The sequence below is a fragment of the Dicentrarchus labrax genome, unplaced genomic scaffold (assembly GCF_905237075.1).
Source record: "Dicentrarchus labrax unplaced genomic scaffold, dlabrax2021, whole genome shotgun sequence".
Classification (NCBI taxonomy): domain Eukaryota; kingdom Metazoa; phylum Chordata; class Actinopteri; family Moronidae; genus Dicentrarchus; species Dicentrarchus labrax.
Window position 1 is genome coordinate 19815850 of NW_026136712.1, and position 16616 is coordinate 19832465.

Consider the following 16616-nt stretch of genomic DNA (forward strand, 5'->3'; position numbering starts at 1 on the left):
TTTTCTCTTACAGTGTTGGAGTTGTGTAAATATACTGTAAACGCTCCATTTGTACTTGGAAATGTTTATTGTCCTTCCCTCATACTGAGATTTTATGTTCTCCTCAATCACATCCTTGCTCAGGCTGAAATATCCGTCTCTTCTGGGTAGCATTAAGCAATTATTTACAGCACTCTAACAGGCATAAATTAGGATTCCTTCTCCATGACAGATATCCCATACAATTGGTGACTGATACTGAGTTCACTGAGAAGATTTAAAGATAAAAGTGGGAAGGGAACATTGCCATCACTTCAGACAAATGCTGCATTTCCAGTTGACAAAAGGGAAGCGAAACCTTAATGTTTGCAAAAATGAACTGTGTTACTGCCTTTCTCATGATGGGTGTCATTCAGATCTACATCCTGTTGGCCAATGCAACATGATGCACCAAAAAAGACGTTTTAACGGCCAACAAAAAAAAAACAATTTGTGAGAAGGGCCACAGTGTCCCGGCCAATCACCTGTCTCGCTGATACCATTGTACTTTCCATCAATCTCGTTAGGCTTGTTTGGCAGGTATCTGACAACCATTCTTTAAATATTCAAGGAGCCTGAACCATTATCAGATGAGAGAGGACGACCTGTAAATCAGATAGAGCAGACACTAATGGATGCAACACTCCTGGGCTCCCTGAGCAGACAGATACTAGAGCCACTCTTGGGCCTGTTGGCTCTCAGAGATGAGGATGAGTTTGTCCGTGCTGGCCAGGCTGCTTTTCTCTCTCTCTTTCTCTCAGTGTATCTTCCTGATTTTGCAGTGACCTGAGAAGCACACACACATGTCCAGCACATGTTTCCATGCACCAGTGGAATGACTGGATACAGTCGAAACGGTCTGGATCATATTGTACTGCCTCGCTTCCCTTCCCTCTCTCACTCTCTGTTTCTCCTTCTCTCTTTCTCTGAATTTTCCACTGAACTATAACCGAAGACAAAATGCAGTAAATGCATATTTCAAAATAGAGTGAAGACCAGAATCAGACTTTTTGGCATTAGCTTTACCGTATGAAACATAGACAGTTATAATGGTGTTAAGAGATCATTTGTTTTGTTTAAATGAGCCAGTGTGGAAGAAGTAGTTTTACTTGAAAGTATCAATACCACAGCGTAGAAATAAAGTAAAAGCATAAAAGTATTGCCATTAAACTATAGTCTACTTAAAGTACCAAAAGCAAAAGTTCTCACGCAGAATGGCCAATTTCAGAACAACATATTATTGGATTATGATTATTGATAAATTAATGTGTTTATATCATTAATGGGGGGCTAGTTTTAACTATGTACTGATGGGTGGCTTAATCTATAAGAATTCATCATAATCTATTAGGTGATTATATTTTATATTGATAATCTGACTCTGCAAAGTCATTAGTAACTAGTAATGAAAGCTGTCACAAATAGAAGCACAGGACTTGGGTAGGAAGAGAATTTTATGAACACCTTGACGCCCCTTAGACATAATTATAAATATTAATATATAGTTTAATATTATTTTAATTTGTTTCCCTTATAACACATTTTTAGAGGGTCAGTAAATTAAGCACACAAACTGCTGGGCTACAAAATTCACAAATGCATGCAAACTTTGCAGTAACATCTAAACAGAGATTTAAAAAAAAAAACATACTTTGTATTTCTGTATGTGGGCATCATTACTGCAAACTAGACAGCTGGAGCCAGAGATCCATATCGAGTTAAAGCTGGATTGTGAGATAGACACATTTATCCTTAGCTGAACATACCAACACCAACTTAGCATCCAAACTTGGTTTGAGAAAGAGAAACATACCACTGCGTGCAGAACTTTAAAATTACCATAAAAAGTATAGGTTATATCTAACATATAATGCATGTGTTGACGGTCAAATGCTTTAAAATTATACTGTTGCTTTTCCCTATTACGCCCCCCTTTCACCACAATGGAGCCATGTATTCAGCTAAGCAACTAATGTCATTTGCAACCCATGTGAATCAATAGCTTCCTTTTTAACCTTTAAAACCATTGTGGCATAATTGGCATCCTTGTTTCTATTGATCCCTCACCACATGAGGAGAGAGAACCAGGTGTAGCCTATCACACTTGCTTTTATGTGTGTCTGTGCAGCAGACTGAAGCCTCGTGCCGCTTGTGCCGCCACATGTACAATACAGATTGTGTGAGATAAGAACCAGATCTCCAGAAAGCCCTGAGATGGTTCCTTTAAGAGTAAGACTTGAATTTTATTTGTGTGATTGGACCTGTTAAGTGCGTATTTAGGTTACGCTCACATGCTCTTCGGTTTAGCAAGATCCAGTCACCCTGTGTGACACTGGGTCTGATGTCCAATGAGTTATTGTGAGCGAGGCTGTCATGCACTGCAGACTTCCAGAGGCTTAAGACTTGGCCAAGTTGCACATAAACATCCAATGTAAGATTCTCCAGATCCACTGCTGTCTTCAGATTGGATTTCCCTACACTAGGGCCTTTAATGGTAGGAAATACTCCGTCTAAAATAAGATGGGGGAGTTCATAGTGAGGTCTCTTTCAAGGTTCTCACAAGAGGCGTCAAAATGTTGCATTGTTTTAGGTGGATTAGTCAAATTTGCAAAACTGCAATCTTAATATATCACCACCAACCTTATTTATGTGCAAATCCCAAAAAATTAGCAGAAGCGGTTATACTTTATCACTCTGTCAGCGCTGTTTGTGTTTTTTAGGAATCCCATAGTGTTTCCCAACATGTTCACACTACCTCTGTACGGCTCAGCTGAGGGGCCCATTGTGTAGAAGAGAGTATGTGTGAGTGCGTGTGTGTGTGGGGGGGGGGATGCCATCCCAGCTCCCGCGATTTGTTTGTGGTGGGTGTCTGTTGAATGGGACCCCCCTCCCCCCCCCCCCCTCAATGTAATGATCCCTCTACTTCCTAAAGCACTCAACCATGACCATCACCTTTCACCCTGCATCCTCCCCCTCTAAGAGCCAACATTTACATATGTAAAAGTCCATCTCCACCCTGCCTTTAGCTGGGGGTCATCTCCAAACCTAGCGCTCAGAATAGGGAGTGAATGGGAGACGGTAAAGAATACCACAAAATAAGGAAGGAGGAGATACGACAAGTTTGGAGTGAGGAAGAGCCCTTTGACCTTATCGGTTTAGGAGGTGCTGGGAATCTGCCATGGTCCGCCCAGTGCGGAAGGAGAGAGTGCATACCCTTGCCCAGGCACGCACAGAAAGACTCACATATATACTTTACTATACACACTTCTGCGCTTTCTCAAAATTGTCTGCTTTAAAAGGCAACAGCTATTGTGTACTGTATCTGTCTTTTCACTTCTAAACACCTTTCAGGTTCACACTCTGTGCTTAAGTTCATGAACCGACCCTCGCTATTCGGTGTACAGGAGAACCTGTGAAATATGAGGATCTCTGTGAAAGGGTGATGTAACATTTAACAAAGCAGTTAGAGGAGGTCATATTGCCCCAAATAAAAGCAGGAAGAGAAGGGAACCTGAAGAACATAACTCTCCCCGGATCCGTTTACAAGACTGCCACCACCTTATAAACTTTAGCAGCAAATTTGACATCATCTGGACAGGGAGATTTACTGTAATGTGCCAGAGAGTTTGTAATAGTTGGTGGAGAACAGAGTTTGTTTTAATTTAAGTACTATTCTTGGAACTGGATGTTAGATTGATTCCCATATTGTGTTTTTAGCCACGCTAGCACTGGGAGATGGCGATGTCAGTCCATTGCTTTTTGTCCTGACTGAAATAATTCAACAACTATCGCATGGATAGCAATGAAATATTCAAATATTAAATAAAGATATTCATGGTTCCCTAGAGGATGGATCTTAATAATTTTGTTGATCCCTTGACTTTTCATCTAACGCCATTAAAAGTTCGACATTTTAACTTCATCCTGTGAAATATCTGAACATTTTCTGGATGGATTGGCACGCAGCTTTGTATAGACATTCATGGTTCCCAGATGATGTATCTTAAAAATGTTTGTAATCCCCCTTTCCTTTAGTGCCACCATGAGATTGACATTTGTGTTTTTAAGTAAAATGTATCAACAAATATTGGATGGATTGCTGTGAGATTTGGTTGAAACATTCATGTCCCCTTCCAGATGAATTGTATAAAACCTCGGTGATGCCCTGACTTTTCTCTAGTGCCACCATTAGATCAAACGTTTTAATGAATCCCATCAGCCTGAGATGTACTGTAGCAGATGATAGGTTCCTTAAAAAGCTGAACTAAACTAATAAACATGGTAAACATCAGCATGTAGCATTATCATTGTGAGCATGTTAGCATGCTGAAGTACAGCCTCAAAGAGTGGCTTGCAAGGCTGTAGACTCTAAGTCTTGCTCAAATTTGTTAATTAACCAAAATCATGAGGCAATTCAGAATCTAAGGATCAAAGTATGTTTAGTTGTTCATTTTTCTCTTTGGTTCCTTGATCTATAACTTTATGAATTGGTGTATACTTGTTGGAGACTTTGTTAAATCGGAACATCAACCATCTCTGTCTAATTGGAAACGCATGCGACGTAACAGCCAGCAATTACAATCACAGGCAAATACACAAACACAAAAAGCTCTCTGATGCTCATTTACGAGATTAATTAATATTCCAGAAAGGTCACACACAAATAGCTCAAACACACACACATACACACACACACACACACACACACACACACACACACACACACTACGCAGACCCCTCCATCTACAGCTGACGCCGTTCCCAGGCCGGACTGTTTGAAATGGAACATCCTCATAAACCGAGAGCCACATCAAGGGCAATATTCCTGCCAATCGCATTAGTGGCTCTACTTGGCTGCACTGTGAGTGGACTTGTGTACACTCTGTGAGGATTGTTTGCAGTTCATGACCATGGCAGAGAAAGGGGGGAATGTCAATAGACAAACACACTAGTATTATTAGAGTCATGTGCCACCCTCTGTGTACTAGCAGACGAGCTGTCGGAGACTTAGAGGAGGCTGGAATCCCATCGCGTCTGTCTGGGAAATCTGGGTAAATGCTCTCTAATCCTGTTGATCCTCCGCTAAAGCCAACACTTCCTCACCTGCCTGCCTGCCATGGGAGAGTGAGTACAGACCAAAAATAGGAAGGTTATGATGAGGAGCAGTGCTGTTTGATGGTTGGACTCTTTTTTTTTAGTACAGAGATTATTTAGGTGTGACAACCCAACGAAACAGCTTTATTTTCAATACCAACTGGAAAGAAAATAAGAAAAATGAAACTATAGGGCTGCAACAACAATCATTTTCCTTATCAATTTAAAGATTGAACATAAAATGAAATACAAGATCCATAGGTTTGTTTTATTAGTATAATTCACCTGAAAATAAGAGTTCACCAATTGGAACCGCCATGTTTCTACAGTAGTCCAGAATGGAAAAACCAAACACTGGGTCCAGATAGGGCCTTTTGCATTTTTTGCCAGAAGTTTCAGTTGGTTGCAACCTGTAATCTCACCACTAGATGCCACTAAATCCTACAAACTGGTCCTTAAACTGTATACTGTTTGTCGGACTAACAACTCAAAATATTAAATTCATAATTATATATAAGTCTGGAAAAACAACAAATCCTTACATCCGAGAAACAGGAATCATTTGAATATTCTGCATTTTTACCTTTTATAAATGACTTGAACGGTAATAGATTGAGATCATTCTTTTTTCAACAGTTTTTGATCAACGGCTTTCAACTTCTTCAATTTTGAGAGTTGCTGGAAAATCCAGAGTGCCAGCGTGACAGCAGACTCTCAAGGCCGTTTGTGGTTTATGTCACTGTAATCTTTTCTCACTTTTTGTTCACTCTATTCTTCCTCCTTTTTTTTTCACTTTCTATCTGTCGCCATAGTGGAGCAGCCAGCTCTGGCCTTATTCAGTCAGCCAGACATTTTTTTTCTCTCTCTTTTTTGTGAATGGACGACAGTATGTAATTACCTGGGCTGAGCTTTCAGTGTGGCCTGCTCCGTCAGCTCCACAAGCTCCACACCCACTGAATATGCACACACAGATACAGCCTAGCCGAGATTGCTAATACACACACACACACACACACACACACACACACACACACACACACACACACACAACTCAGACTCAATGCGCACACATAAATACAGGCCTCCCCAGCTGGAAGTGCACAGCTGCTGCTGTTTACCCTGTCGGGACCAGAAAAACATCCTGTACAGTTCTCCGGGTGAAAACCTCCCCTCACATAATAAACACAAGCCCTCGGCACAGTTTGAAGCTCCACTTTGGGTGGTTTCTGTGGCCATCAAGGCAAAGGTCCCCTCCAGCAGTCCTGCTTGATAGACAGTTTGCTGTGCAGGAGACTGAGTGGATATCTTTGGAGAATCATGAAATGGCAAAAAAGGTTCCTAAGTATTTTTGACTTTGAGGGAATATGTGGCATTATGAGGTTATCACACTCTGTCCTTTCTTTTTACGTCCCCCTCTTCACTCAAATGTGAAAAACAAAGCTTACAAGCGATGGCCAACATCTGGATACCAATAGGAAAGAATGCAGAGATTCAGAATCAGTGTATATGCTGTTCTAATAGAGGTGTGACATTTGCTTTCATCAGTCCACAGACATCTCTCTGGCCCGTAGAGTTGTTTAGCTTTAAGCTTGACTTTGACAGAGGAAGTTTTGGCTGCTGTTGTGTCTGGAAGAGTGAAGAAAAGTGGGCGAGGACACTTTGGGTTTCCAAATGACTGCTGGAATGCGTTCGTGTGTGAGCGTGTGTGTTTTTGTGTGCCTGCTCTCCTCAGTGTGATGTGTGTTTATACGTGTCTGTCTGCTGCCCTGTGTTTTGCAGCTGACAGTCACTTAAGCATTTTGGCTGGCATGTAAAAGAGATTCCTGTGCAGACAGAAGTATTTGCTTTTGCCTTTGAGCTTAACGACAGTAGTATCGGGGCAGGGCCCGGGTGAGAAAAGAATATACAAAGCCTGCTGTGCGTGTGCCAACCCTCATCTCTGTTTTCTGTTTACTGTCTCTTGTAGCGGTGGCATTTCACAGCCCTCCAGTCACTATCAAGAAGGAACCGCAGAGCCCGGGCTCCGACCCCAGCCAGTCCTGTAGCCACAAGCAGAGCTTCAGCTACCCAAGTGGAGAGCAGTGCCTTTATGCCAGGTACCTCCAAGTTCTACTGATAGAAGTGTTAAAATACATGTTGTGTGGTAGTATGTTGTTGGTCTTTAAAAGTGCTTCACAGTTTCAAGAAGTCAGTGCACCCAAATTACAAAGCAAATAACACATTTTCTTACATACTCTATTGTACATTTTTTTTAAATCAACATCTTTCCAGAAGCAGTCTCGCTGTTACACTTAAGAATCCACAGGACGCACTGATAGAGAGACTGTTTCCTCAGTAGTAATTCACCCACTGCCCACAGCAAGGTTTCACAATGTTTTGTTCGTCGTATTGAAGTGGCAACAAAAATCTTAGAGACAGATATCTCAAAACCATCTGCATGTCTGGATAAGAGTAAAGTGAATTCAGCATTTGTTTTATTGTCAATCATTGAAATATGATTTACTTGTATGCGGAATTATACTTTGCATTATATTTTCCTTCACATAACGTTTTTAGTTTCTCATCTTTTCTCTCAGCATTGGTTTCGAGATAAGAACAAAGACGAGGCTTGTCATTTCCTCCTCTTAATTCTCGTCTGTACCAGGCTTCCTTTAAGTTTTGTTTATCTCTTATTTGGAGCCTTTTTCAAATTTTATTAGGGCACTGATACATAAACTGATTTATTATCTCTCTGCATATTTACTGACATCCTTTGCTACCAAGGACAGAACAAATGAAATGACTTTATTTTACCATTCTCAGTAACAACATCCTTGTCTGATGACCCAGCACTGGTCAGCTGTCATTCATTAGTCAGCACAGCTAAAACACACTGACCACATGCTACTGACCACCAACCCCCACCCACCATTAGTTCTGTTTGTAGTATTGACATGAAAACAAATAGTAAAACTAGCTCCCCTCCCCAGTACAACCCTGCTGTAACATGCATGTCCTCATGAGTATGTCCATGTTTTACAGTGCCTATGAGCAGAAAAGGGCTGCAGGAGGAGCCAAGAGCTCCTGCCCAGGGACTCCAATGTCTCCCATGCAGCAGCATTACTCCCCAAAACCTGCCACGGCCGGACGGCCTGATGCTGGCTACATGAACCCTGCTGCCACCTCTCAGCCGCTACCCAGCAACAGTTACCCCATCAACGCCAGGTGACACACCACACAAGTCTTAGCAGCAGCTGTGAATGACCTGTTACCACACACATGATATTTTACAGTTACTTTGAAAGAAATCATATTATTATCCAGAGCAGCAAGTGCTATTGGCAGATACATGGCATTTTAATTGTAGACTTGATGGTTATATGTTCATATTACATGTTAAACTATCATGAAAATGTTTTTTTTTTTAAAAAGTGCATTTGCAGCTGTTAAAACTGTTGCATAAGTCTGATCAACTCAGCCTATTAATTGCACTCATTCAAGCAACACAAGGAAGCTAAAAACATATTTACTATACACAGATACTGGACCGATTTTCTTTAATTAAAATATATGTTCATATTCTTTGATTTACAGTAAAGTACAAAAAGGTATTATTTTAGAGCTGCACATTGCATTAATTATTATATATATGAGATCCTGAAATAACCTGCTATATTTCATTCCTCAGTTCCAGGTATCAGGGCCCCTCAGGAGACCCCATGTGCCCCCAGTTCCCACCACCGGGGCAGGCCTTTCAGCGCATGCCATCTGCCCCAGCCGGACATGGCAGCAGTGGAGCTGGAGGAGGTGGGGGTGGAGGGCCAGGGGGCGGAGGTGGGGGCGGCGGTGGTGGCGGTGGCGGTGCAGGTTATCACCGGCAGCATTCTGACCCCTGCATGCCCTACCTGCAGCAGAGCTTTAAGCAAGAATACCTAGACCCGTTGTATGAGCGGGCGGCTCACATGGCAGGGTCCGGGCACGGGAGTGGACCGGGACACGGGCACGGGCATGGACCTCATCCCCACTCCCATCCCCACCCACATCCACATCCACATCCACACTCACACCCGCACAGGTTCCCACCAGCCCATATGATGGTTAAGCAGGAGCCCACAGACTACACCTATGAACCTGGTGAGTGATGTCAATATATTTAAAAATGATCATTCAGGAGAATTCAGTTTTGGCTTTTCAGTGAGGATTAGGGTGATTATTTTTTCTGATTAGTTGATTCTGTGCCTATGAAAGTCAGAAAAATATGAAAATGCTCATCACAATTCCCCAGGCCCATGAGACATTTCTTAAAGTTGCTTATTTTATCCAAACAACAGTCCAAAACCCAAACACATTTATAAAGAATGATATAAAACATAGAAAAACAAAAATTTTACATTTGAGGGGCTAGAACCAGCAAATGTTTGACCAAGCGATTAATCACTAAACAAAATTACTAACAATTAATTCTCTGTAGATCAAAAAAGTGATTTATTGACTATTTGTTTCAGCACTATGGGGGAACATTCACTACAAAAAACTAAACCGCCACCTCTGTTTTGGATTGTGATTTAGAGGCACAGAGAAATGAGAAACATGATTTGATCGTCAGTTTAATCTCATTTGTGTTCCTAAAAATCTAATTTTAGCATTTAAGAGAGTGTGCCAAATACAATGTGTACCTGTGAACTGAAACTAGAATCTTAACAATGGGTGACATTATTTTTAAGGGTTATTTGGCATTGCAATCCGCCTCACAAATGTCCCTTTGAAGACAAACCCTCCCCAATGTGCATAGCTAACTCAAGAACAAAATGTCCAAAAGGCAAACAAACTTCTTCACTGTATCTAGACTCCTACCCGACTCTCTCCCCGCCTCCAAAACTCCTCCTTTCAACTCTCTGACACTTTGCGAAGAAAAGAAAAAAACTTATTTTTTTTTTCTGCCGCAGCTACACTCCCCCCCTCCCTCCACTGCTCTCTGTGAGAGAGAGGCAGAGGAATTTCATTGAGAAAATGGAGGGCACTGGAAAGACTAGAGTCCCTGGTGGAGTGCTCCAGGGTTTCAGGTTGCACCAGCGGCTTCCTTTTTCTGCAGGCAGATGAACTCATAATGGAAAAATGAGCGTGGCCGCAGTAACCCGAACCTCTCACTGGCTGGGCTTTGGGAGAGGGTGAGGGGAGGGAGTGGTAGGAGTGGGGGGGGTAGCCAGCTCAGGCGTTTTAACAACAAGCTCTACCACTGGAGAGCACAGAAACCAGCTCCTCTGCTTGCCTCTGAATTTAAAACAAGGAGTGAGAAATATAACACTCTGCATACATTGTGTACTCGTTCACCTGTATTAAAGCTGCTATAGGACAGAGCAGAAAAGCTATTGTTGAGATTCCCACAGGTCCCACTGTATATTAGTGGATGGCTACAAAGCATGCCTTCCAGCACTGAAACCAGTGCCCTTTACGCATAATAAAAACCCAAGGAAAGGCGACCTAATTCTTTTCACTCTGTAGGTTTTTATACTTGCACCTTTTGATAAGAGGGCCGGATATCGCTGACAAGGAGTCGCACAACCTTGAGAAAGAAATACAAAAGGATGTTTGTTTGTGGATAACTGCCCGGGAGAAGGAGAAAGTTGAATTTGGTGTGGTTTCCTCAGAAGTGCCTCTGATATGAGTTTGACCAAATGCAGAGGCCGATCAGACATAAAAGATCAGAGTTTATCATTCTTTTGCAGACAGTTAAACAAGACACTGCACGTTTCATGAGCTAATACAGGGTGACAAATTTCACTCGATTACCGCTAGATCTCCTTGAGCTCAGACTCTCAATCAACTGTCTATAGAACCGTGTGTATGAAAGGAATGCTGTAAGAAGCATAAATAAAAATGTTAATTTGTTAAAAGGGATTGGTCATGGAATTCAAGGTAGTCTTTAAAAAATCCACATCAGTAGAAAAAGGAAACCTTAATCCACCACCATTTAAAGTAATGTATATTTAATTTGCAGATGCAGTAAAAAGATGGTTTCTGTCAGGAAGTTAATTGGATCATTTGTGTTTAAAGAGCTTTTAAGTGAATACACCCTGCAAACAAAACATAGGCTTCAATATGATTTCTAAGCCAACGGCGCTAAATTGGCCGCAATGATTGTTGTTTATTTGGGGCTGATCTATAATGCATTCATGGTTGTTTGATTGAAAGAAAACCTGTCCCAAACTGTAAAGTCATGGGCATGTAATGGGAAGAAGGTAATGGAGCGAACAAAAGATGTGTATTGAAGTAAATGGCGTGTAATGACAACAACACCTGTGCTTTCTTTTTATGTCTACAATGTGAACAATGAAAGCCAAATGCCACAAGTCTACAGTCTCATTTTAAAAGCAGGCTTAAAAATGAGACTCCTAGTTTCACACACAAATTGGCATTCCAGCGCTTAATCACTGCTATTGTGTCGCATGAAAGACACAAAATGGTCATGCCAGTCAGTACACAATTAACCCCGATGCTCTCACACCCAACCTACCCATCACTCCCTGCTGAGAGCCTGCCATTGCAGGCAGACGTATTATTTACAGTATGATCGAGTGCTGCTGCCCCAGAATGGAGGGTTTGATTTTCCCCAATGGCATCTTATCACAGTCACAGTGCTGCAGCTGCATTCCCCAGGAGTGAGTCACGGCCAGAGCCAGAGGCAGAGAGCTGCACCTTTCAGTCTTTATTCTCTTGCTTGTCTTTTTCATACAGTTGACAGACTTTATAAAAACAAATACAAATAGAATAGTTAGTGACACACCTTTTTTTTTTATGCACGGACAGACAAAGAAAAACATACAAAAACACACAAAGGTGAGCAGAGCAGTCACAGGATATGGCGCACAAAACTTTTTAGCAACACTGCTCAGATTGCAGAACTCATTATAACATAAATGGGTTCCAACTTGCAGAGAATTTTGCCTGAGGGTTTATGAGGAGGAATATAAAATCTATTTTCGGGGAATGCATCTAGTGGAGTCAGTCAATGATGTGCCCAGATAAAGTGCAGACACTGTATACTGTACCACTTTTCTGGTCTGGTGAAGGTGCTTGCTCATGGCCTAAAAATACCGCCAGAGACAAGAGAAGTGATATGATAAATGCAGCATTTGTCCTTGCAATGCTCGGGCTGATCACACACACTATCCATTTAATACACACACTTTCTCTAGCTGATATTGGCTGATATAGCAGGACGTTTGGGTCTTTATTCACTCGAACTTATGATATTTACTAAAGTGATTATTCTCCAACAATTAACCCCTTATGAGCAGTTTTCCTGTCACAACATGGTTGATAAGAACAAATCTAATTTTCTGTTGATAAACAGAGAATGGATGGAGATAGATGGATGGGTGGAGATTTATCCAGTGGTTGTGCCTTGTGTTTATCATTGTTTTACTGTTCAAATAAGTTACATTTTGACCAATAGCTTTGGGTTTCCATTGCAGATGTGCCTGGATGTCCCTCTATGTACCACCACAATGAGGGCTACCCAAACCCCCAGCATAGCAATGAAGGTAATAAGAATCTTTGCATTTTCTCTACAACTTATATTGTGACCTTTATTTCATCCCTAACCCCAGCCCTGCCAAATTATATTTATAGTATAGGAATCAGAGTGATGTCAGTATTGCATGTGTCCAATCTCCTCCTCTCCTATGCTTTATCTACATCGAGCCATCACTGGTTAGAGCTCTGCGGTCATTGGCTAACCGGCGTAGAGTGTCCATGTTTCCATTGGCTAACCAGCGGTGTGTCTATGTTTCCATTGGCAGAGGCTCTCGCCTCACCCCTGCCTCAAGAATCCTTGAATAAACATAACTCCTGGAAAAAGGACCCTATTTCCCCAGCAAAAAAGGAAAAACAATCCTTTCCTTCACTCTCATTGTTTGTTACACCATTTTGGGTAATCCAAATTCTTGTTCGCCAATTATGTTTAGTACATAAGAGTGAAGGAATGAATCCCAAATGCCCAGGAGATGTTACAATAAGTTCACAGGCTCTGAAACTGGGAGCAAAGATCCAAGTCTCTTTCAAATGTTTCCAATATGAAATCCTCTCCCTGTTACAGAAGTGCTCTGGTCTACTTTTGTAAAAGTACACACTTATTGGCTTAACGTTATTCAATGCATGAATAGATACTTGTATTTTGTTGGGATGGTATTCAAAGCTTGGCACCGATCCCAAATGAACAACCTATTTGTGCTAAGATCAAGGCCCCTTGAAACTCTAACACAATTATTTCTTTGTCTCCCAGGCTATCTGTTTGAAAATGACTCTCGTGTGGTTCCAGAGAAGTTCGAAGGTGAGCCTGTTGTACCCATAATCCCTCTGCATTCACACACAATTTCTTTTGCACACCACAATCCACTTGGCAAGGTGTTAGTTGGATGACAGTGGGTATAGGAGAGAAACACTAGCCATACAGTCACCCACTCCAATCTCTATACCTGACCTGATCGTCTTATATCGACGTCAGGGATCTTTGTGAAAGAGGGTACATGGGTCTTTGTGTACTCAAAAGCTTAGTTAGTGGGTTTGGTTTCTCCGCACACACGATGTAGGGCTCCTCTGTCACGGTGAGAGCAGAGGCAAGCCGTTTCCCATGGTGTTGGTGGTGTAGGTGATTGACGCTAAAGGAGATTGAGTGGAGAGCCTGAGGGTGTCAGCACTGGTTCAACCAGTGAAGTGTGCAAGTTCTCTGAGAGACAACAGCAGTAACTTAGCTGAGCTTCTCATGTTCCCACACTTGTGTACAACATATCCAGTAACCGGTAAACAACCAAGAACCAAACACGAATCAGTGTCCACTTACCTATGCGTTGCTTCACCCTGTATTCATTTATTGGTTTTATTTCTATTACAAGTAGTACGCACCTCATTCATGCATGTGTTCTGTATTACCTTCCATTCTTTTTCTCAGGGCTAAAATGTCCCTAAAAATGTTCCTGTTTCTATCTCAACTAAACACATTTCTGCCATTTTAGCTGTCATTTTGATAAGCCGTTGTTAATGAGCATTTGATTCAGTTTACGTCAGTATACAAACATGAAACATCAAGATTAGACGTACTGGCCCCTCTAGAATTCAGATACTTCCCAGCTGTTATTAGTCAAAATTTCCTTGTTTGTGCCTGTAATATAAGAACCATTTCAGAGCCTAATTTAATGATTGAATCTTAATGGTCTGATGCAGATTAATGTGCCAAAATGTATCAGATATCAAATGAACTTGGGATAAACCGCAGTGTAACTGAAGCTACAAAGATGTTTGAATTGCATCATAAGCTGGTCAGATTCAGTAACTCCCGGTCCGTTTGTAACACAAAGAAAGCATTTTAACGCCTGTGTTCACAGCCCGCTGACCTCCTGTCTGTTTTCTCCTTGTTCCAGGTGAGGTGAAGCAGGAGGGGGGTGGTGTTTTTCGTGAGGGCACACCTTACCAGCGCCGTGGCTCTTTGCAGCTCTGGCAGTTCCTGGTGGCCCTGCTGGACGACCCGGGTAATGCCCACTTCATCGCGTGGACCGGCCGCGGCATGGAGTTCAAACTCATTGAACCTGAAGAGGTACGTCTGAAACCCATCTTTCCTTCAATCAGAACAGGAAAACTTTGTGTCCGAATGGCAGGAGTAGAGGTGCCGTCTTACAGAGTTGAATTGATTCATTACAGTATTTCATTCGGTTGAACAGATGCAGTATTCTGCCTGTTTACAGCAGATCCTCCACTGTATCATGAGTAACAATCATAGATGGAGGATCAGTGTACAGGGTTATTTTTCTTTAGATAGAAGTTGATATATCTTGAGATTTTTTTGTAGCAAGCATCTAGCAGCCATTGATTGTATCTTACAGCCTTACTGCATTTGGGTCAGGTTTTGGTGGCAAACAACCAAGTTAAGGTGTTAATTCATGATGTTGAATATTTTCTTGCTCAATGTTGTTGAATATTATCTCCATTATTCTCCAGGCCGGAGCCTCTTTTTATTAAAACTGTAGTAATATTATCTTAAATATCTGAATTAAAGAGATACCATTTAAAATGCATCAGCACTATTTTTAGTTAGTATTACAGTATGCCTCATTTCACAGATAGTGGAGAAGTGTTGATATGGATCATGACGTTAATATGAATCTGATAAGGACAGTACAGGAGTTATTCTTGGAATGAATTTATGTTAGCTGGGTTTGAAGGCGCTACCTAGATCAGAGTGATCAGAAGTGAGATTTGGCCACTTTCCTCACAGGTCTATTCTCTGATCCATCTTCCATTAGTCCCCCATTCATTATTCAACACATGAAACACTGGATTGATAAATGAAGGACAAGCGCTATCACAGAATCATCCAACACCCCTGTTCTCTCTCACCTCCTCACATTTCTTTAGTCGAGACAATTCTGCGATGTTTAAGTCTGCAATTTGATTGGATGTATCAGACAGCGTCCATTTAGGCGGGTCCTGATACAGATTGGTCTATACTGTGTTTTCCATTATCTTTTTACTGTACATTAAAAATGAATGGGGTAAGAGTTTTACAAGAGCAATTAGGGCTGAGAGCACACTCAGAGATCAAACAGGGTTGCCGGCTTGATGGCCACTGTGGGATACAACCTGTCTCTTCCTGAGTCATGAATCTCAGCGTCTCCCCCTCCCCCCCCTCCCAGCTTTGCAGTTTCTTCCAAAATCTCAGATGTTTGTCAACACAAAGACTGCTCGCTGTTGCGAAATGATTTGATTTACTTCCCCTTGCCTGTGTGGGGTTGTTGTGAGACACTAATTTGCTATCAGAGTTAGTGGTCCCTCGTCAGCTGAGGGTTCAATTTTGGGTTGGGAGTGTATTTCATGGCCTGCCTCTGACAACCAGCCATGACTCCTATTTCACTGCGAACACTGTGGGACTCTGGTTGCATTCAAGTGGTAATGGGTTACATAAAAAGGAAGTGAATCCACATGTGGGGACTCGCCCTGGTCTTGGCATGTTGACGCTGTTGAGTTAAAGAGCAGAGAGGAGTTTGACTTGCCATCGAGGACTCCTAGTGGCCACAGTGTGGAAATACAAACAACTGTGTCTAATTATGATTTTTGGAATATGAACTTCAGGAAAGAAAAAGAAAAAAATTGCTGACACAAGCGATTCTCTCCTGTTGACGTGTCATTTGAGGAAGGCTATATTCTTAAGCCCTTCAAAAAGCAAGCAAATAACCAGTCACCTTTAAATGATCCTCTCCAAAGCTGAACTATGCTGGAAGTGTAACCACAGCCATTTCCTTTTCTCCCCTCCTCTGTCTCCTCGTTCTCCTTCTGCTCAGGTTGCCAGGCTGTGGGGCATGCAGAAGAACCGTCCAGCCATGAACTATGACAAGCTCAGTCGTTCTCTGCGCTATTACTACGAGAAGGGAATCATGCAGAAGGTACAAAACACAACCTTTTTCAAAGTGCAAATTCTCCTCATATCCAGATATTATGTGCTGTCTCCAAACCTCAATAATGTGTTTATAGTA

General features: G+C 41.8%; 1 protein-coding gene across 2 annotated transcripts in view; it reads left to right on the forward strand.

Annotated features, from left to right (window-relative positions):
* The window catches only part of etv4 (ETS variant transcription factor 4), a 31695-nt gene that overhangs the window by 13535 nt on the left and 1544 nt on the right, over positions 1-16616 (forward strand). For both annotated transcript variants that reach the window (XM_051418241.1, XM_051418242.1), the window contains exons 5-11: positions 7079-7208; positions 8134-8316; positions 8780-9225; positions 12567-12635; positions 13376-13423; positions 14511-14683; positions 16425-16526. In XM_051418241.1, the coding sequence (XP_051274201.1) occupies positions 7079-7208; positions 8134-8316; positions 8780-9225; positions 12567-12635; positions 13376-13423; positions 14511-14683; positions 16425-16526 (1151 nt within the window). The remainder of the gene's footprint in view (positions 1-7078; positions 7209-8133; positions 8317-8779; positions 9226-12566; positions 12636-13375; positions 13424-14510; positions 14684-16424; positions 16527-16616) is intronic.